This window comes from Onychostoma macrolepis, chromosome 05 (genome assembly GCF_012432095.1).
Source record: "Onychostoma macrolepis isolate SWU-2019 chromosome 05, ASM1243209v1, whole genome shotgun sequence".
Lineage (NCBI taxonomy): Eukaryota > Metazoa > Chordata > Actinopteri > Cypriniformes > Cyprinidae > Onychostoma > Onychostoma macrolepis.
The window spans coordinates 8,888,818-8,911,950 of record NC_081159.1 but is presented as its reverse complement, the minus strand read 5'-3'; the positions used below and the strand labels follow the sequence as shown (position 1 = coordinate 8,911,950).

At 38.7% G+C, this 23,133-nt stretch overlaps 2 protein-coding genes across 4 annotated transcripts in view; one reads left to right on the top strand and one right to left on the bottom strand.

Annotated features, from left to right (window-relative positions):
• kiaa0825 (KIAA0825 ortholog) overlaps nt 1-19,128 on the bottom strand; it is a 131,845-nt gene extending 112,717 nt beyond the window's left edge. For all 3 annotated transcript variants that reach the window (XM_058775049.1, XM_058775050.1, XM_058775051.1), the window contains exons 1-4: nt 18,653-19,128; nt 12,446-12,583; nt 5,730-5,898; nt 4,922-5,600 (exon numbers count right to left, since the gene is read on the bottom strand). In XM_058775049.1, coding sequence (XP_058631032.1) covers nt 4,922-5,600; nt 5,730-5,898; nt 12,446-12,576 — 979 coding nt within the window. In that variant the 5' untranslated portion in view covers nt 12,577-12,583; nt 18,653-19,128. The remainder of the gene's footprint in view (nt 1-4,921; nt 5,601-5,729; nt 5,899-12,445; nt 12,584-18,652) is intronic.
• Nucleotides 19,129-19,193: 65 nt separating this feature from the next.
• slf1 (SMC5-SMC6 complex localization factor 1) overlaps nt 19,194-23,133 on the top strand; it is a 37,481-nt gene continuing 33,541 nt past the window's right edge. The window contains exons 1-9 of the mRNA XM_058775042.1: nt 19,194-19,228; nt 19,539-19,658; nt 19,905-20,016; nt 20,888-20,966; nt 21,081-21,250; nt 21,335-21,390; nt 21,497-21,650; nt 22,563-22,733; nt 22,905-22,973. Of these exons, the coding sequence (XP_058631025.1) occupies nt 19,906-20,016; nt 20,888-20,966; nt 21,081-21,250; nt 21,335-21,390; nt 21,497-21,650; nt 22,563-22,733; nt 22,905-22,973 (810 nt within the window). The 5' untranslated portion in view covers nt 19,194-19,228; nt 19,539-19,658; nt 19,905. The remainder of the gene's footprint in view (nt 19,229-19,538; nt 19,659-19,904; nt 20,017-20,887; nt 20,967-21,080; nt 21,251-21,334; nt 21,391-21,496; nt 21,651-22,562; nt 22,734-22,904; nt 22,974-23,133) is intronic.

The window sequence follows — 23,133 nt, the reverse complement described above, 5'->3', positions numbered from 1 at the left end:
ATTTCGCATGAGCTGGGAGAGAAAAAGCGAGCTGGAAAAGCACATAGCTAGCTGGAAATGCAAAGATCGGTCCATCTCATATAACAGGACGTGCGCCCTTGGTGGTGTTGTGGTTGGTGGGGACCCCGGGGCCTGAACCGACCACATGTGGAGCCCCCTGACGGCCTGAGGGAGTCTGGCTGCTGTGGCGTGCAGTGGGTTGTCTGTTGCAGCCCGCTGCTCACTGAGACAGGCGGCATTATAAGCTACTCCCACTGACACACACTGAACCGGCTCCTTCAATGCCAGAGGCACAGTCCAGCTGGGATGCAGTAGGGGGTGGGCGGCCCTTCTTGGGGTAAAAAAGAAAATGGCAGGTTTTGATATCTTTATTAATTTGTTATAGGGAGGAGTAACTGGTTTGTGAATCTCCACTTCTGTCAATTTTTGGCAGCATTACATGCAATCATTGTTGTTCCGTAGCCATAGGTTGTGCAGGTTAGTCAAATTTACTAAAACAAAATCAATGGCAGGTATAACAGAACTGCTTGACATATTTGAAAAATTACTGAGAAATACACAATGAACCCACAGGTAAACAACTTCAATAAATCACATTACGATACTGATTTACATAGAATAAACAAAAAATTATGCCACGGTCAAGACTAAATAAAAATCTCTGAATCACCCTTTAACAGGATATTTCAGGTTAAATAAAAGTTAAGATTATAAATGACAATCATAAACAACCATAGAAAATAATTTGAGTTGTCCTTCAGTTTTTAAAAACTAGTACTAGGATACCGTTCAAACGTTTAGGGTCTTTTTAAATATATTTTAAAATGTAATTTATATCTGCGATGGTCGAGCTGCAGTCATTACTCCAGTATCCAGTGTCACATGATCCTTCAGAAATCATTCTAATATGCTGATTTGGTGCTCAAGAAAAACTTCTTCCTATAATCACTGTAAATAAATAAATATTTTTGTAGAAATGGTGATTATTTGATGGAAAGAACATTTAAAAGAACAGTATTTATTTATTAATACATTTATTTTGAATGGTAGTGTGCAATGAGAGTTTTTATTTGGATGTTTGTTTTGTGACTACATAACTGCATAAGTGTATGCACCTGCACATTACTGCACAATATTAAAACATGATGGATCTCTTCTGACAACACGTTACATACATACAGTGTGGCGTAAATGTGTGATACCACTAGTAGAAATGTTTTTAAATTGCATTTAATGTTCATTGCATACTGAAAAAATTCAACATTTCAGAATGTTTCAGTAGTATTTGGTCTGCCCCCCTTTTGCTTTAAAAACAAGTCTTGAGCTGCACGAACTCCATCCACCTAAAGAACATGTTCCCCAGCATGATTCGAGATGATTCAAAGAGCATCTTGAGCTTCAGTGGAAAAACATCTGACTGTCTGTACACATGCTCGCGTGTCACAAACTTACTTATTTTAGTAGTGACCTAGAAATTAAGACTTATGAAGTTGTCATGTTTATTGTTTTAATAAAAAAAAATTAAAAAAATTTCCTTCCTTCCAGGTTAAAATTAATGCCTGCTTTTCATTGATGTCTCAAGAGTTTTGGACCCTACTATATGTTATTCAAACTGAAAACTTTGCCCTACCAAAAAGTGAGTAAAATAATATTGATTTTCTGTAAGCTTTACTGTAAATAAAAAAAGAGTCTCCTTTGAGAATGCTGCACATCGCAGAAATCTATATACTTCTCTTCAGGCTGAATTGAAAATGACATATGTGTGAAATAGCCAATGTCTGTGAGTTTCAGCATGTAATGTGCACATACACTGTATGTGCAAGAACATACAAACATCAGCCAGCTCTTTTTCTCTCACACACACACAAACACATACAATGTGTCTCTCACTTCCACCTTTTCAGTTCTTTATCCTGTCTGCTACAAATCCACTGAGGTGTGATAGTAAGGGTTTAAACTCCTCATTGTTCCAGATCAGCTGACCTGTATGGCAGTCTCCTGAGCCCAGCCCTCACCCCATTACCTCTAAGAAAAAGTGGATGGGAAAAAGACAGCATAAAGTGAGAGGGATGAAAAGCAAGGGATGGAAGAAGATGGGTACAAAGGGCTGAGACTCCCACATCTGGTGAAGGAGGGGGGGAACAAAGTCTGTTCATCCCTTTCAGATGGAGGGGTTAAAGGAACTGGCATATCTGCGCATGAAAAGCTGTTAAATGCTTCAGTGCTTTGACAGTGTGTGATGCCAGGAGCGGCGTCGCTCCCTTGGGACAGCGCGTCAAGATTCACCCCCCTCCCCCCCAACCCCATCACCACTTCTCCCAGACGGGCTTTCCGCAAAAATATGGAGAAAGAATAAAGCACAATAAATAACACCTAACAAGACAAAGAAAAGAAACAGCAGGTTGTTTTGAAGCCTTCCATTGAAAGTGCACCATTTATTCGTCATTTACTTTAAAAATCCAGCTATGTTGCAAAACACAAACCCTGCAACCATCAAAAACTGTCAAAGCATTCATTGTTTGATTTCACCTCATGTTCAGATTTCCTGAGACGGTTGTTAGCTGGTAATCCAGCCATAAAGAAGCATGTGACTATGCGTTGCTATAACTGACTAATAGAAAAACAACTATTTCAATCATTAAATTTTGCCTATGGGCTTCTGGTACAGTGTCTGAAACACATTACAGACACTTTCCAGCAATACACACTTGCAGTGCCCCTGGTAATGTATTTGAAGGATTGTTGGGCCCTATATAGGTCTGTAGAACTGAATTAAGCGGCCCCATGGACATAGGGCCAATTATTCAGCCCTGCTGCTCCCTCATCCTGTCTTTACAGCAGGAAAATGAAGGAAAGCGTCTGCTGCTTGTAAAAATGAGTGAATTGTGGCAGGAACGTGAATTAAATGGAAGAAAAGCACTAATGAATCGATTTAAAAATGGATGCTGACATCTCTACAAGGAGCCACAATAAGTGAGTTTATTACAGATCTCTCAATACTTGGCATAATATCAGTAGAACAGAAAAAAAAAAAAAAAAAAAAAACGTAAAATGGTGATTGTTACAATCTTTAAAATATGAGAGCATTTGGCAAATGGTACATTTAAAACTCAAGATGCCTGGAGGTAAGGAATATTTATATGTGACCCTGAACCACAAAACCAGCCATAAGTAGCACGGGTATATTTGTAGCAATAGCCAACCCATTGTATGGGTTTAAAATTATTGATTTTTCTTTTATGCCAAAAATCATTAGGATATTAAGTAAAGATCATGTTCCATGAAGATATTTTGTAAAATTCCTACTGTAAATATATCAAAACTTAATTTCTGATTAGTAACATGCATTGCTAAGGACTTAATCTGGATAAATTTAAAGCCGATTTTCTTAGTATTTTGATTTTTTACACCCTCAGATTCCAGATATTCAAATAATTGTATCTCGGCCAAATATTGTCCTGTCCTAACAAACCATACATCAGTGGAAAGCTTATTTGGAAATATGATGGAAAGATGATGTATAAATCTCAATTTCTAAAAAGTGACCCTTATGACTGGTTTTGTGGTCCAGGGTCACATATAGTACTAGTTTCATGTAGCTAGACATTTGGTTATCAGCATGAAGTCTGATTCAGTTTATTCCAGACAAAAAAGTCCCCTGAAACAGCTGCACACAACCACAGTTTGCTTTTTCACATGAAGTTGAGGTACAGTGATCAACCAACACATTGCCAAAACATTTTATTTTATTTACTTACTTATTTTTATTTTATTTATTTTTTTGGTATCGGACAATAAATTTTTTTCAGATTGGCCAACAAGTGTCGGAAAAGTGTGACAGTGCCAAGAACACTAGCACCTTAAACACTAGCACTTCTGCCAATGCTAAGAATGCTAATGCTTAAAAATAATTGATATCAGCCAATAAGTGTCGGAAGAGGACTTTTATTCTGACAGTGTTGACAGTGTTAAGTACAATGATTCAGTCAACTCAAGACACTGTTTCTCCATTTTCATTAATTTAACAGTTCTGTTTACTTAATTATTTGTATGAAAAAAAATGGAAATCAAAAATTGTTTGGAAAGTTTTTGTAAATCATTAGCTTGCAAGCATCTCAAACAAAAATATAAATATATTTCAAAGATTTGAAGCCCCAAACCAAGCAAACTTTATGCAGCAAATGGGGCAGGGAAAAAAAAAATCTGTACACCTAGACTCCAGGAAATCACATACTCTACCAGTCACCTCCAGCTTCTGAACAAAAAAAAAAAAAAAAGAAGAGGTTTACTGCCAGTGGACTACTGAAATCTCCAGTTCAAGAGTGAGTGGCACCCTGGCACCCTGCACCAAAAAGACTACCACAGCATGTTGAAGCCATGCAATACCCTCTGGTATACACTGAGTTGGTCAGGGGTTCACCCTACAGCTAGATAATGACCCACAACATACCTCCAGGCTATGTTAGAACTACCTCAGAAGTAAAGGCTTCAAATCAGGGAATGGTCAGCACAGTCTCCAGACTTAAACCCCATCGAGTTGGTTTGGGATGAACTGGACAAAAGGGTGAAAGCAAAGAAACCTACAAGTGTACCACATTTGTGGAAACTTCTACATCAGTGTTGAAAAAAACTTTACGAACAGAATTTGTTTTTCATTAAAAAATGAGTGTGTTCAAGCTGTTATTTCTGCCAAGTGTGCTACTCTAAGTCACAAAGCTGATTCTTCAATTGTTTATTTGTTCTATTATTTCATTTCAAAGCACACTGAGACATTAAACTTTGTAAACGTCAATAACAACAACTTTTCGGTACTGTAGCGGTCAGCCAAACAGATTAGAACTGGCAGATTCAACTTATAAACCAATTTTTATTACTTCCAGTTTTATGTGCAAAATGAATAGAAGAGCATGAAGACACTGACCTACTGCAGACTTCTTGCTGGACATCTTGCCTCCTTTCATGCTGTGCATGGTGTTGTCTTTCAGTGCGGTCTCGATCTCCTTGTCCATCAGCACACCTAGTTCCTGTGCCACTGTGTTAAGGTAGACATGGTTGAGGAAGGCAATAATGTTATGTGGTTCTGCAACTCCATTAAGCACCTGTATTTCCTCTCGAAGCATTGAGCAAAGAGCTGGAGAGGCAGTTTGAAAGCCCAGAGTCAGTCTGTCGAAGCCCTTCTCCCCACCTGGAATGCAGCTCTGGCAGTTTTGGAGAACACTGAGGACGGATTTGATCTGAAGGTGCTGGTACCAGCTGAAGACCTTTGTTTCAGGGTAGAAGAATAACAGTTGCTGAAGGTAGAAGATCTTCTGAGGAACCTTGGTCCCAACACCCAGTTCTCGCTCAGTCTGGCTTGGTTCAGTCATCATCTGGAGTTTGCCAAGTAAGTGGCTCCGCAATGAGAAACGAACATCGTCCCATGCCTTCTGGACTTCCAGAGCAAGGTCATCACGTGGCATGGATAAGTTAGGGGATGAGGAGTGCTCTTCGCTAGATGCAGGGAAGAAAGTAGGGAAAGCAACACCACATTGAGAAGAGATGTTCAGTAGTAACTGCAGAACAGCCTCTTCACAAGCCTCCCCTGCCTTCAGCGAGTTTTGCTGTTAAAATATATGACAGACAGAATTATTAATGTCAAGAAATGAATGTGGAATCAGTACTATTTCTCAACATGTCATGATAACGTCTGTTAGACAGACTGCATTGGGGTTAAGTATGCTTTTGATTACCAAGGCTCGAAGGAAGTCCAGAAGCTCTTGGTGTCCTGTAGCCACTGGTTTCAGAATGCTCAAGTTGCGCTGACTGAACCACTGGAGGCATTCTATTGGACTGGGCACTCTCTCTCCGCTACTGGCCTCACCAACCTTGGCCTGCAGTTCCTTCAGGTTCTGTTCAATACTGCAATAGAAGGAAGAAACACACACTCTCAAGAAGGGGTACAAACTCTGCATAAAAGTCGTCAGTGTCAGTGATTTACTTTCCGCTGCTTAATGGCACTAAATCAACGTATAGGAATATTAAAATACTAATGATTTGTCCTGTTGACTCATTTAGGTCAGTAGTTCAGAGTTTTACCTGCCCTGCATACTTGTTTGCTGACCCCCACATACATACATACATACACACACACATACATAATGGCCATGTGGCATCGGTATACAGAAAAGGCTAAGAAAAAAAGTTGGAAGCTTTTTTTCTAATTTACATATCTACACACAATTGTGATAAGCAAGTCCTCAAAACTAGGCCCACACGCTCTGAACTTTTATGTGGATGAAATATGCAGAAGTTTGAATGAAAAAAAAATAATAATAAAATATTGGAAAAAAAAAAAAAAAAATTTAATGAATTAAAAACATGCTAAAATGTGTTAAACAGGGCAGGGAGGGTTGCATTCTCAATGATACCAGACAGCATGAACATATTGCCAACAATATCTAATATTGCTAACGAAGCTTTTTCTGTGGGGTTCTGCTGGGGCAATTACAGCTGTGGTTCCTACACATTCTGAAGTTTGAAAACTGCCTGCTTTGTGTGATCCACTTTTTCTATCAGTAAAATGTCAAAGAAAAATAGACACAACATGGACATCCTGTTTAGAGAATCTTTGTCTGACTTCATATTGCGCAGTTGAATTACAATTAACTTTTAGCGTTGAAGTTATTTTTATGCACCTTCACAATGTGTTACATGCGAGCTGTCCCTTTAAACTCAAGTGCACTCCGGTTACCGTCACTCTACAGCTGATATCAGCCACATTCGGGACTAATGAACACAGACATCAATATATCAGTTGTGTGTGCGTGTTTCGGCATGTGGCACATCTCTCTCAACGACACAGGATGAGCCGATCTTCCTCATAACCACACGGCATCAGCACTTCTGTCTCCTTCTATCCGTGAAAAATGAGACATGACACAAAGCCGTAAAGCCATACAGGTACATACGCACACACACGGCATCTGAAACAGACACTTCTCTTACAAAGCGACATAAAGCACTGCTGTAAACACTACGGCTATGCAGGAGTCCAGATGCCTTCGAATGGCAGCTTATTAAATTCCATTTAAACCTGACACAGTTTTACTTCCTCGAAAAAAGAGAGCAAACATAAAGTGAACATAAAGGGCTGTTAATTTTAACGATATGCAGCTGAATAATGTAGAAAGCAAAGATGAAGAGGGCTCTTTTCGTTGGTTAAAATGCAAGGTTGCCGACAGGAATCCAACAAATATGTCTCTTTTTGTAGTAAAAAGGAAATATGTGTGACGAGAGGACATGAAGGTGCTGACAGACTGTGCTGGAAAAGCAAATCTTCCCATTCTGTTTAATGAACAGCCTAAAGCTCGCTGTAAAAACACAAGCGCTAACAGGGAACATAAAAATTCTGTTTTACACACTAAAGATGCTGTCGACACAGACACACAAACAGAACTGCCCTTTTATAGTGATGAAATTCCACTTATAGTCGACCCGTGTTGACGAAAGCAGCCAAATTGTATTTAAATGTGCGGATTTACTTCACTTTTAGAGTTTGTTTACCACTTTGGTATATTTTAAGAAGTTGTGTGTGAACTATTGTGTTCGGGTGTTCTGAACAAGTTCATGACAATTATTTGCTCCTCTGTGTTTTCTGTGAACGTTGTTAACTCAAGGATATCGCTCAGCTTAGCTCTTATACATTAGTTAAGTGTAGCCATCCAGAGCTAGCAGAAAGGCAGATATACTGACTAAGTCTGTTTAATGTTTCTAATAAAATAAGGATTTGTGCTCAGAGCCGGTGCTGAGCCAGGCGTCACCCCAGGACTCTGCTCAAACAGCAGGGTCTAAACGAGCTTCCATCTGTGCAGCCACACAATGCTAAAACTTCATAAAAGTCCCATCTCTCATCCGCACACACTCCTGCCATTGGCCAACGCCTGCGTAATCCTCTGTGTATCGGCGCTGGATGGGGTCAGCGATCACTGAAGGCAAGTCACGGACAGTGTTGGTCTGAGCACTCATGAGGACTGGCATCAATCAAAGGGGCAGCTGCTGTCAAACTTCTGCCCGGCTGCCACTGATGATGTGTCAGAGTTTCACATTGCAACAATAAATATTTAAGGGACATGCTTCACATATGAATAGATTATGGGTTCGAAATGAATTACTTTTTTTCTAAAAATAAATACAATCAGACTAAATGAGCTTTTGGGGAAATTTTGGCAACACTTTTAATAAAGTCTGCATATATAAAGCATTATACATTAAGTGCACTAAATATTTTTTTTCCCTCCGTCCTAAATATATTTTAAACTAAAAGAAAAAAATATATATTATTTTTGAAAAATTTTAAAACTCCAATCATCCTAGAACAGGCGGTTTAATTCCTTCTCATGGTCGCTGACACATTGGGAGCTCGCCTTTTATTGGATACTAATCATAGTCGACTACATATGCATATACGGAAAAGTCTACAGTCAAGTCAAGTCACCTTTATTTTTATGTTGCTTTTAACAATAAAGATTGTGTCAAAGCACTTAACAGTATCAAATTGGAGGATAGTGTCAGTAATGTATAATGATAAGATTAAACACTCAATTATCAGTTAAAGGCATTTCATTATTGAATTCAGAGATGTCATTGTCTGGCTCAGTTTAGTTTAAATAGTATCTGTGCAATCAAATCGGCGATAATCGCTAGAAATTAAGTGTCCCCAACTGAGCAAGCCAGAGGCAACAGTGGCAAGGAACCAAAACTCCTTCTGTGACAGAATGGAGAAAAAAAAAACCTTGGGAGAAACCAGGCTCAGTCGGGGGGCCAGTTCTCCTCTGACCAGACGAATACAGTGGAATTGTGAGGCAAAAACTTCCCTGTTATGCTGCATCCATACCAGTAAGTGTCAGTATAAAGACCTAGACCACTGTCAAAGCAAAACAAAGTAAAGTAAAACAAAACAAAACAAAAAAATCAGACATCAAGTCACGACTCAAAACAGCACCAAAATTGCTGATTTTATAAAATAATAATAACTTTAAAAAAAATCAAAAACACAAACATTTATTTAATATTAAATATGATGTAATTTCACTTATTTAAAATATTAACAAACTATAGGAGAAGCATCTATCCTAACTATGCATGTATGCACTGTTTGTTGCAGTCCACTAGTTGGGAACCACTGCCTTATTTTTTTTTTCTCCATATGTACTAACCGCAGTAAAATACATTGTACTATTTACCCATTCATGGTATAAAGAGCATAATACTTGATGACACATGATATAATATATGAAATGAAGCACTGTTCATTTGTTTTGATTCATTGCTATTTAACGATGTACCTAAGAATATGAACATTTCACAAATATGAGATATAATTAAATACAACTAATTAAAGGTAAATACACTGAGGCACCTATATGAAATCTCTATACCTCAATAAATAAAAAAAATAGGTATACGGTCATATCTCACTGTGAAAAAGACTAAGTGAAGACAAAGCGCCCTATCATCTGACCTCACCTGAAGAGGTGTGCTAACCCCCTCCAGATTCATCAGATCCAATAACACGATTTTCACAGACTCGGACAGCCACACACAACAAGAAAGAACAAACAGAAGCAGACACAGAGAGAGAGAGCATCTCAGAGAAACACACCGACTAAAGCCAAAAAAACCGTCAACAGCCACAAAAAATTCCTGATTAATCTACCCTTTAAATCAAACAACAACAAAAGGAGAAGTTGAAAGGAATTTCAGGGAGACCAGCTCCACACAAAACCCTGAGCGCAGAGACTAGCGAAAGCTCCCTTAAGCCTCATTCTCTGCTTCCTCCCTGTCTGCCAATCACGCTTCCAAAAACTGTAATTGTTTTTCAAATCCGCACAAACCAGACATGACAGACCAGGTAAAGAGAGAGCGAGAGGGTGCGGGGGGAGAACAAGAGGACTAGAAAGAAAGAGAGAGGCAACGGGAGTCTTTTATTAAATATGATGGCATGTTTCACAGCTCTCTGCCTTACAGAAACCCAATACACTGATTAGTCAGCGCTTTGACGTTATCTTAAGTTCCTTGTCAAAATTAATTTAGTGTGGGTGGGCTGTCGCGCTCCAGGAGAGTGAAGCGGAGAAGGAAATAGCAGGGTGAGAGGGAGGGAGAGGAAAAGATCTCTTTCAAATAAGCCCCAGCTTCAGTGAGCACCAAGTCATGTGCCCAGGAAACAAATAGCCTATCTGGGAGCTATCAAAGAAGGCCTCTCTTTCCCTGAATATGCCGGACCCAATGAGACCCGTGAAAGTGGATCCCGCCGACTCCAGATCTGGCCTGCTTAGCCTCCTCCGATGCCAAACCTCCAATGGGTTATTTGTCAGGACGCACACACGAGGTAAATTGGCATGCCGCTGCGGCTATCTTCCATAAGCCGGGTTGAAATCCGAAGCCCGGCCTCCTGTCTGTGGACTATGGCTGACACTTCATTAGGGGCCGGCGTACTGCCGGTGGCCTCCCCGAGTGTCCGATTTGATGAAGCTTAATGGATAACAGCGTTTCAATTTGGGAGATTCGAGGCTGTTTGACAGGCTATCTTAATCTCCTTCAATTAGGAAGTGGCTCTTAGGCAAATCTCCGACATCCTAGAGCCAAGAGGAGGCGGCTTGTCTCGTTGACCCATAAATGGGTTAGGACCGAGAAATGAGGTGGGCAGCCGCGAATTCTCCGGTTTCCCGTGCTTTTCTTGGGTTTGTACTAAGATAAGTGGATTAGGTAGCAGGTGTAGAGCACAGCTTTGGCCCACCCCAGAGGAGGTCACGGAAAAGGGTGAAGTTGTCGCCCACGTCCATCCACATCGGCTTGGACTGACCACTGGATCTACACCCTTCCCGCCCTCCCTTTCTCTTTCTCCTTCTCCTTCTCCTAGGCACAATTCTCTATTATCCGGGTTCTTTGTTCTTATAATGGTTCCCATCTTCCATCTTTCTCCAAGAACACAAAATAACCCTTTAATGCTTAGAGAGGCAGAAAAACTGTCTCGGCCTTCAGTAATAATCCTTGAATTACCCACACAAGGGTTTTCGTTTCAAGATGTGGAATCTTCAATTATTACTTTCCCATTTGGAGAGGAGAGAGGCTGGACAGACAGGAATGAGAACGTGTGTCTAATGGCAGGGGGGAGTAAGACCGCCTTTGTTCACGCACAACACATTTAGCGTAGACCCTTCTGGTCTGCGCGTGTCCTCAGAGCAACATAAAGGATAAAAGCATGGCAGAGATAGATTTTTTCGAAACCGGCGGCACAATGGAAAGAGGTGCCATCAGGGAGGGAGCAAAAGGATGAGGTAGACGGGGAAGGATCAGGAGAACAAACAGAAATCTAGTCGTGAGAAGCATGTCCTCCAAAACTACCGATGCAGGTGAGAATCTGAGGTGCATTATCAGCGTAAAAGGATTGCGAATTAAAACAGAGCGAGAGAAACAAGTTCAGGGGTGCTCGTCAACATGTCCTTCACCGACAACAAAACCTCAATATCTGATAATACCACAACCTTCCATCAAAATGGAAAAAAGGACGTCTAGCTGCAAGCTTGCATTCAGAATGTGTTTAAGTTCATTGATTTCAGATGAAGTGGCATGCTATTCATCAACCCTCAATTAATCATGTGGTCTCAATGTTAGGATTACCGACACTGGAGGAAGCTTCTGTGGAAATAATAGCTCTGAAAATGAAGCGCTATACAATGTCCACTCAAGCAATAAACAACTGCTACCGCCCTGCAGTTGCATCTCCTACATGACAAAAAAATCCTTGTGCTTAATATATTTGCCTATACAATTTTATGTCTCATCCAACAGTGCTGAGAGTAGCAATTCATACAATATCCTTGTAGTACAAACACCTTGGTCATATATTGTTGGTCATATATATTAAAATATTGATGCATTTTATATCAGGGTGATCAATAATCTTCTAAAGAACCAGCACCTTTAAAACTGAAGCACATGGAGGATCAATACAAACTGAGACTGTCTCATTTTGAATGGGTCAGTCCATTAAAAACCAACAAGTTGTGTGTTTATGTGTTTGAGATGAAGGGCTGTATTCCCTGTATAACAGTAAATGGCATAATCCATAATCATTTTTTTTCTTAGTATCTCAGGATTGAGCATAGACAGCTTTTATTCTATAAAATATGCAACATTGCTGTAATACAAACACACAGACCTAAAAATGACATATAGGCCTAGTGTAAAACATTACTGATTTGTTGATCATTTATCCATTTCAATCCATAAACAAAATCACTCTGGCAGTTTCAACAAAACTTCATCTACATAAAACAACGTTCAGCACATCACAGCAAACAACATCTGCTATTATGCCTTGCAAACACAAATAATCTACACTATCGTTCAAAAAAAAAAAAAAAAAATTTTTTTTTTTTTTTTGCGAGTCCTCTAGGCTACTGACCTGCTGGCGTTAAGTCGGAGTTTCTCCTCTGTGTCTCTGATGAGGTTTTGGATGTCCACCTCACTGGGGATTCCTTCCACCTGCAGCTCCACAAATGCATGGTCATGCAGGAAGTCACCTTGCCAGTCCATCTCTTCCCTGCAAAACAACGAAACACTGGTGAAACTTTATACATTTCTTTCCTACTTTAAAAACATACTTCAGTCCTCATATTTACATACATTTAGAACATGAGGTAAATGCAGCTCTTCAGCTCTGTTTAAGGAAGACTATTTACCATTTTGTTTTGAATTAGGATCAGTGTTGCCATGTCCACTTATTATACGTGACTAAAGGCTCATCCACACTAAGAATGATAACTATAAATATATATATATATATATATATATATATATATATATATATATATATATATATATATATATATATATATATATATATATATATAACATCTATATTAGTGTCCAAACCAATGATGACCAAATGTTGTTTGTTATTATTTTTTTATTATACTGTGCTGCAGTTTTGTCTTCTGCCGTTAGCTCTTCAAATCCAGGTGTATTCTGACTTAAAGCAATTTTTAAAACTGTATAGTTCCTGTTATACTTAGTGTGAACGGCCCTTTAATAATCATTCTGCTGATTATAAGCATGCACTGCTCTTATGTCGTCTGCCACTGTAAATACTCCAGTTCTTTAAAACAGGATGGATTCTGATTGGCTGTCAATGCTTCATCATTCATCAGCTGCAAAAATACTTCAACAGACTTTTAAGGCTTGTGACTTCATAAAGCTGGATATAAATTTGGAAAGTCACAGTTTGCATTTTGGGGCTTTTTTTCCAGAATATACAGTAGTTACATCTTTGGGATTGTTAATGCCTGGGTTCTTTAGCATAATTTAACATTTTGCCCCAGATTTCATTTTTTTCCAAGACTTTTTTTGCCAAAAGATGCCAAAGACATTTATTCATTACCATTCATATAATCAGTATTTATTTTTTGTTTTATGTAAGTTTCTCTCATCATGACTTATAAAACCACCCCAAAATAAAAGCATAAGAGACTTTTAGGCAAGGAAAGTTGGACTTCTTTCAGTGTGATCTGGCAACCCAAGTGAAATGAACAAAGGTACAGAAGAGTTTCTCCTGCAGCAAATGACTGTATTGGGTAAAATACATCTCTGTACAGCTCCATTTCACATCTATTGTGGGCACCATAACCTACTTTGGGGACAGCCATTGCCAGTAAAATGAAAAGAAGTGGAAAGAAATAATCAATGTCTGCTTGTGTACTGCATTTGTCTGAATGGGATCAAATGTAAGCTTGAAAAGGGAAGCCTTTATTTTTGATGAAATGTGTCCTCGAACACACATGATGGCCCCCTTACACGAAATGATTTGATTTCACCTCCAACAAGATCTTTGCGCGTCAAAGCGCAGCTGGAACAAGGCGCTAGTTATCATCTGCCATAAATATTTCTAGCCTCAATCCATTGCTTTTCATCTATCCGCCTCCCCTCTCTGTGTCAAGCTGGAGTGCCATTCAATTTACAGTACAGCTCGGTGGTAATACATGCATATCGGAAAGAAAGAAAGGCCTTGCGGTATTACCAGACACCGGCGGGATATAGACTGACACATCTTCTTGCCCTCGCTTTAAATAAACAATCCATCTGGCCTCAGATTGCTATAAAGCCCTCAACGTTCAAGTCTCACACAGATCCAGCACGCGCTAGAGAGAGAGACTGTATCAACGTCGTCATCGCAAGTCAAGTGGAGTGTAATGGAGAGTGTCAGTGTCAATTTGGCTTTGCTGGCGCCCCTCTCCCCTTCATCTGGGCTGATTTTAATAATCCCTGTCAAACACCAAACAGCTCGCACTTCCTCTCCGACACGACAGCCCTTTCTCCTCGCGCAGACAGAAATCTCAACATTAATTTAGCCCGCACAAAGGCAAAGGCTGTCCAGCTGGACAAATATTATTTCCCTCACTTGACAGACTCCGCAGTTAAGCTCGCGTGTTATTATTTTCTAAACTCTTTTCAAGCCTCGACTACTGTCTGAGGGGAAAGAGTGAAGAGAGAGAGAGTGACTTGTGTAGGTTTTTAAGACACAGGATTAGGAACTGAACAGTGTAATTACACTGGGACCGACTGCGTCAATGTCTGTGCGCGCACGCGTGTGTGTAGCCGATGTTACAAAGGGATGTGCATCATCGCCCGTGTCTCATCCACATGAGAGTAGTGGGAAAAGTGTCAGGTTCATGCTGTCACCACATAGGGCCCAATTAGGCAGATGCACCCTCCATTTCCTTTGTCTTGTTATCTATTTTGAACTCAAATGTTGTGGAGTCCCAGAGTAGTTCTGAAAGCTGCCACACAAGGAAGAGAGCTGGTGCTGTGCATACGTGTGTGTGTGTGAGAGAGAAAGAGCTGGGGCAGATGTATTCTCTCGACACTTAAAGACACACTAGTATTTCTCCGCATGTCTACCCTTACAAACTGCTCTACGCTCAGAATGGAGGTAGCAGTGTGAAATATTTAGCAGCCAGTGCCTCTGCTTTAAAACTGTCGAAAAAGGTTTTCTTATCATGTTCTAGCTCCCAAAACTCTTAAATAAAGCTTTTGGGATATTTAATGTATTAAAGAAGTATATTGTTTTACTCCAAAATAGTGTGAATGTTGTGTTTGTTGGTTGGTTGAGACAAGCAAAAGTGTGCAATATTCATAAAACACAGGTGAATGTGAAAAAAGAATGAATGCAAGAAAGAAAGAAAAAAGTTCCAGGGGAATACATCCAGTCTGTGTTTACTGTTGTTGTTTTTTTGCCGGATGACTTTTCCTGAACTTGTCCTGGAATGGTTATGACAATATTTTCACTATACTTCACAATTTTTGGCTAACATGTGAACTACTGTATTCAAAAGTTTCCACTGCATTTCAGTTTCAGCTGAATTTGTCAGAATATGTCAGGAGCTAGAACATGACAGAGCTGCAGTAGTACAAAAAAAAAAAAAAAAAAAAGAAAAGAAAGAAAAAAAGTCACCTTCATATATAGGAAATTTAATGCAATTTATGTTCACAATTACTGTTATGATTCATTAAATAAAGGCTACCATGGTAACCACTCGCCAGTTTTTTTTTCTCAATGTCATCCAACAACACTTAATTTTCAAGAGCTAGAAATCAGGTTGTTTAAGCAGACTGAAATGGACACATTTCATTGCAGAGCATATTCATTCATGTCGATAGCCTATTCAAAATTCACATTTATTTATTTATTCAATCAATCACAGTTGGTCTGATGGGTAGTTAAAATATGATTTTTACTTGATTGCAGGGTCATATACATAGATTTAAAGTCGTAAAAAAAGGTATATTAGATATGTCCACTTCCAATTTTAGCTAAGCATAAAAAATGTCAAGCTCAGAGACCCATTTACACAGTAAAATCTAGAAACAAAAGTATAGAAACAAACTAGAACTAGAGACAAAATCAAAACTATCAATTCTAACAAGCCTGCACTACAAATGTTTGGGGTCGATATGTTTTTATACTTTTATTCAGCAATGATGAGTTAAATTGATTAAAAGTGATAGTAAAGATATTTATAATGTTACAAAAGATTTCTATTTACATTCACATTTAGTCGTTTAGCAGACGCTTTTATCCAAAGCGACTTACAAATGAAGATAATGGAAGCAATCAAAATCAACAAAAGAGCAATCGGAATCAGAATCAGAAAGAGCTTTATTGGCAAGGGGATAACTTGGATGTGAGGGATCCAGAGTGATTTTCTGAGCCCTTTTCCTCACTCTGGATGTATACAGTTCTTGGAGGGTGGGAAGGGGAGCACCAATAATCCTTTCAGCAGTCCGAACCATTCTCTGTAGTCTAGATTTTGTAGCTGAACCAAACTAGACAGTTATTGATGTGCACAGAACAGACTCAATGACGGCTGAGTAGAACTGTTTCAGCAGCTCATGTTGCAGGTTAAACTTCCTCAGCTAGCGAAGGAAGTACAACCTTTGTTGGGCCTTTTTTACAATGGAGTCGATGTGAATGTCCCACTTCAGGTCCTGAGAGACGATGGATCCCAGGAACTTGAATGTCTCCACTGCAGCCACAGTGCTGTCTATGATGGTGAGTAGGGAGAGTGCAGGGGGGTTTCTCCTGAAGTTCATGATCATCTGCACTGTTTTGAGCGTGTTCAGCTCCAGGTTGTTCAGCTCCAGCTCCAGGTTGACTGCACCAGACAGCCAGCTGCTCAACCTCCTGTTTGTAAGCAGACTCGTCACCGTCCTGGATGAGACCGATGACTGTAGTGTCGTCTGCGAACTTCAGGAGCTTGACAGAGGGATCTTTAGAGGTGCAGTCGTTGGTGTACAGGGAGAAGAGCAGTGGAGAGAGGACGCAACCCTGAGGGGCACCAGTGTTGGTGGAGCGGCTATTTGACATGAATTTCCCCAGTCTCACTAGCTACTGCCTATCTGTCAGAAAGCTGGTGATCCACTGATAGATAGAGTTAGGGACAGAGAGCTGGGTTAGTTTGGTCTGGAGGAGTGTTGGAATGATGGTGTTGAAGGCTGAACTAATGTCCACAAACAAGATCCTCACATAAGTCCCTGATTTGTCCAGATGGTGCAGGATAAAGTGTAGTCCCATGTTGACTGCATCATCCACAGACCTGTTTGCTCGGTAAGCAAACTGCAGGGGGTCCAGTAAGGGTCCAGTGATGTCCTTCAGATAAGCCAGAACCAGTTTTTCGAACGACTTCATGACGACAGACGTTAGTGCCACAGGTCTGTAGTCATTAAGTCCTGTTATCTTGGGTTTCTTTGGAACGGGGATGATGGTGGAGTGTTTGAAGCAGGAAGGGACTTCACACAACTCCAGAGATCTATTGACGATCTGTGAAAAGATGGGGGCCAGCTTGTCAGCACAGGTTTTCAGACAGGCTGGTGTGACACCGTCTGGGCCTGGTGCCTTTCTTCTCTTGTTCTTTCTGAAGACCTGGCGCACATCTTCTTCACTGATCTGAAGTGCAGGAGGGGGGAGAGGGGGGTTGCTGGAGGTGTTGTGTAGAGAGATGGTCAGGACAGGTGTGGGGGGTTTCAAATCTACAATAAAACTCATGCAGGTCTTCAGCAAGTTGTTGATTCAACTCAGTGCTAGGGGATGACATCTTGTAGTTAGTGATGGCTTTCAGACCTTTCCACACTGAGCACTTGCAATGATATGCAAGTGCTATAACAAGTCTCAGTTTGCCTAAAGCAGTACACGTAGCAAGGTTTTTTTTTTTTTTTTTTTTTTAATTATATAATAAATTAAAAGAAAACAGATAGAATAGAAAAAGAATAGAGCAAGCTAGTGTTAGAGGCCTTTTTTTTTTTTTGCTTTTTGTTAATTGTATAATAAATAAAAATAAAACAAATACAATACAAACAGAATAAAAAGAATAGCGAAGCTAGTGTTAGTTTTTCAAAGAATAGAATTAGAATAGAGAGTGCTAGAGTTAGAGGGTCAAATAAAGATGGAAGAGATGTGTTTTTAGCCGATTCTTGAAGATGGCTAAGGACTCAGCAGATTGGATTGAGTTGGGCAAATAAATACAGTTATTTTAAACTTTCTATTCATCAAAGAATCATGAAAAAAGTACCACAATTTCCACAAAAATATTAAGCAGCACAACTGTTTTAAAAATAACAAATCAGCACATTACAATGATTTATGAAGGATCATGCTACACAATTTGAAGTAATGGCTGCTGAAAATGGCCAGCTTTGCCATCACATTAATAAATTACATTTCAAAATATATTAAATTAATAAGTAAGTAACAGTGCTAATATTTTACAATAATATGGTTTGTACTGTATTTTTGATCAAATAAATGTAGGCTTTGTGAGCATAAGAAATCTTTCAATTAATAAAATCTGCATTCATAATAACTATAAAGGAGTTAGCAAAACGCTGTTAAAATAGAACTACAGCATGTAACACCAAATCACATCACTTCCCAAAAGCATTTCATGTCAACAACCCAGCTCTTTGATAGCACACATAAGTGCATATATAAAGGGCGGTTCTTTCAAAGCATTTCACTATTGTACTACATCACCACTGATGGTCCAAGTCCATTATCACTCCACACACACCAGTAAATAAATACTACTAAACACTGAGGTTAAGGCAAAGTACACAGTACCTTTTCACGCTGAGGTTTCAGGGGCTCTTCATCACATTAAATGCAACAGCAATGAAGGACTGCCAGGGCTAAAATCCAATCAGACTTGTCAGGTGCATTTCTTCCCAAATCTTTACTTTTCATTGCAGTGAAATGACCTAAATGATCTGAGAGGCGTTTACTTTTGCAATCAAATCTAAAAGCATGAGTCTAATAGTGTCGAGTAAATATAGCACATGGACAATCTCACACTCTGAGACAGCACTAATGGAAGGAAACTGCGAGTGTTTTAATGGGAATGTAAGAAATAGTGTTTTTCTGTCATTTATATCGATCCACAACATAAGATTGCAGACAATAGTGTCGTATAAGATTAAAAGGCTTTCTGATGATTAAATAACATTCTGTCAAGCTCGCTTACGAAGACGAATGTATTAACTGTTCAGCCGTCGCATCCGTTTGTTTATAAACACGTGTGGTGACAGACTGTTGTGATTCTTAAGCGAAAAGCGTCTCTGACAACCAACCGGAAGCATATCAGTATTTCCGTGTTACGGAACAGAGTATCACAAAGAAAAGGGGGGGAGCGTGTACTTGGTAACATTATAATATTCTCCTTATTCGTTGTTTTTACTTCATAAATGATCTATCTTTTAATTTGGGTTGTTATTCAGTACTCTTTATAAGTGTATGCACCTCAAGTTAGGGACAGTAATATTTATGTGAGTCTGAACATATTGGTCACCCCTAATAATGTACCGTGGTCAGGCAACACACTGTACGCTAGTTTTGAAGTGCAACTAAACTAAGCGAAATGACAGAAACAAGGAAAGGAAGAAATATCTAATCCATCTAATCTCACAGTTAGCGTCATATTAATCATGTTTTGTGTGTGTTATATATACAGTACTGATGGTGTCGCTCGATAAAATGGTCAGTGATGACATTTGGCGCGCCGTTGTCGTAAGAGCGAGATCAAACTGTACAATTCATCATATCAGAGTGATTTCACAGTTTTCAGTTTCAGGTAAGATACAGAAACTATGTATGCATCTTATTTTGTTATACAGCAGCTGTCAAAATCACAATCTAATTCAAATCTAAATTCAACTTTACTTGCGATTCTTCTGTTCTTTAGTGTTTGTAAACAACCAATAGATGTAATGCTATTTGAATGCTATTCATTATGTGTGTGTGTGTGTGTGTGTATATATATATATATATATATATATATCATATAATATGTTTTTTATTTATTTTTATTTTTTACTAGGATGGTGGACAACAAATACATCTTTCAAATGTCTGGCATCAAGAATCATTCCCAGAAAAGACAGTTACTCCACGGCATCAGAAAGCTGGGGGGCATATATTTTGGGGGCTCTGTAAGTATCTGCACTAAAGACACATAAATCCATACCCTTTACCATGGTAAGCATATATTACTTATTGTAACAAGTTAACAACCTTATAATGAAGTATAAATATTGTACAGTGGCCCCAAAATATTTGGAGAGTTTAATCAGATGTAATGTGTTTGACTGTGTTTGCATTAGATACGAAATATCAAACATAATTTATTAAAATAATACTGATAATAACAATAATACACATGAGAGCATACATTAAGCGAAATATTTAACAAGCATGTTATGTTTTAAATATTTAAATAACAGTTAATATACCTATTAATACCTACCTATATTATAAAATGTAATTCAATATTTTTAACCACTCAAAAGTGCACTGCTAAATAATACAGTTAATTTCACACAAGCCTCTCTTTCAACGACATCAAGCATTTCTTACTGTGCATGTAGAAAATGATAAAGTGTTGGTGATTAGCCCTGAAAAATTACTCTAATTGCTTCTTGATGCTACAGTGTATTTCGGACCATGTAATTTTGTCCTTGCCCTCAATACCATCTTAATATAGTCACAGATTGCTCTCTCTACTAATTGAAACCCTCATGAGAATAAACTCAACCTCCAAGTTCTTGACCGTTTCCTAAACAATCTCACGGTAAGGCTGAAGACCAGGGTTGCGTTTCCCAAAAGCATCATAAGCTTAAGTACATCGTACACTCATTGAAACCAATGGAGGTACGATCAACTTAGGCTTACAATGCTTTTGGGAAACGTAGCCCAGATTAGTAAGGTGACTTTACATGTCCGATAAAAGAGATTTTTTTATTTTTTTTTTTATTTCACTTTACAGTTCGCAATATTTCATTGACACATGTTTCTATGTTCCAGGTTTATAAGGAGGCAACAACTCACCTCATCGTCCGAAAAGCTTTAGCAAGTGAAAAGTTTATCGCAGCCTGTGCTGGAGGTCTGTAATATTGAGATTTGACTGTTATAATCGAGTATGCATGCAATAAAATAATAGCACATAAGCATAAATTAAACTGAAATAGTGAATCTGTTTGGTTTCTTTCTGTTTTAGGGAAGTGGATAGTCACTCCAGAGTTTGTTCTGGACAGTGTAAATCAAAAAGCGTGGCTCTCAGAGGCTTCATATGAATTAAACTTAACAGCTCAGACCCCTGAAACACCCAATCCACTGAAAACGTGGAGAAAGAGGGTGTCTAACGGCACTGTGTCTGGAGCCTATCAGGTGAAAGTCATTATATAGTTAACTCACTTAGAAAACGGCTAAAAGAAATTAAACTTGTTTGTCATTTCCCATCTCCACCTGTAGGACTGGGTAGTGCTCATTGACATTGACGATCCAGCGAGGAGAAGTGTGTTTGTCAGGTCAGGATGTGCACAGTGACAACTTCAGAAATGGTTTTGATGTTTATTTGGTGGCTCATGGTGAAACTGCTAATGGGAATTTTTACAAACCACATTTTGTTTGCAGGATATTAAAAGCAGGCAAAGCTGTTGTCATCACAGAATGGTCGACTTCATATGATGTAACTCACGTGATAACCACAAATCCATCCAAAGACAAAGGCGAGAAGTGCAGAATCCCTCACTATAGTGTCAGCTATCTAGCCGAACATCTTTTTGGGGTAAAGTAACTTACTCTTAGTATTATGTGCTTTTTTTTAAAAATAGTTTATAAAAGTGACACATCTGTCATTGTTAAATCACCATAATGTCATTTCAAACCTGTTGTGCTGTTTTGTCTTGTTTCATTTCATAAAATGAAGAATTTTTTTCATACAACAGAACATGTAGTGACTACTGACTGTCAAGTGCCAAACAACAAAAGTCCCATAAAAGTTGTTCATAAAAATCTGCATGTTATGGACATAGAACCTTGGTGCACTGTTTTTTGAAGTGCAAAGGTTTGATGGCCATGGCACTAAACAGTGCTTTGGGATATTGCAGACAAGACTAATTATCTGATACTTTTTTGGTGTTTTTTTACTTGATCACTATGTCACTAGTATGTTGTATTGGAAAGAGCAGCATGAACATTCTGCAAAACATCTCCTTGAGTTCCACTGAATAATAAACATAATAAATTATGATATTTTGGGGTAAACTATTCCTTTTTACTCTCACAGCTTTTTAAATTGGACGTATTAGAATATTATGTAGTCTAAAATCTATTAACAGTAATGTTTTTTTCTTAATACTTTTATTCAGGAAGTAGCATTAAATTCACTAAAAGTGACTATATTTTTTTAATTTTTTTTAAATGTCTCTTGTGCATTCAAACTTTAAAAATATTCAGTTGTAGTAATATTTCACAATACTGCTGTATTGTTACTGTATTTTAATAAATAAATGCAGCCTTGGAGAGCAGAGAGCTTTCTTTCAAAAAAATATCTTTCCAATCTTCTTACCAACCCCAAACTTTTCATAGTCTATTTGCAAACAAAAAAAATGCTTATTTGATTTGGACAGCTTTTACTTTTTACATTCAACGTCAGAATTTGCCATTGGTGATTTATTTGTTGTCTTTTTTTTTGTAGCATGTTTGCTCAGAGTTAAACTGGTCGTGTAATTTGGAGTCCTTCGATGGAGAAGTGAGCTGTGAAATGGCCGTTGATGCTGCTGCAGTCACTGAGTCTATGGATGTTACTGATGACCTTTCACAAAAAGAATTGGAGAAAATGCTCAAAGAATACATCATAATAATGGAGGTCTAATATATTTTTATTCTCCTCATCCACTTTTTATTCTGGTACTTTTATATATCATTTTGAAACATAATTATGGCTTTCACAGATGGATTTTGGGCACAAATGAGAAAGTTGTCACGGTTATCAATGTAATTTCTATAAAGTATGACCTTACATGACATCTCGTTTCAGCAACGGAAGAAAATGCTTTTGACAGTCCCAGAGTTCTACAGCTACTACACACCCAACCTGCCAGTTCAGGTATTCAAACCTGTGAAAAACTTTTCAACACACCTATCTGCTACACACAAGCTGTCAAAGTACAAAAATGAGTGTTTGACTCATCAAGAAGATCGGGTCATTCAATTTCCTGTGTGTCACATAGAGGAGTAATAAACGCAGGGCTCATCACAGCCAGGTC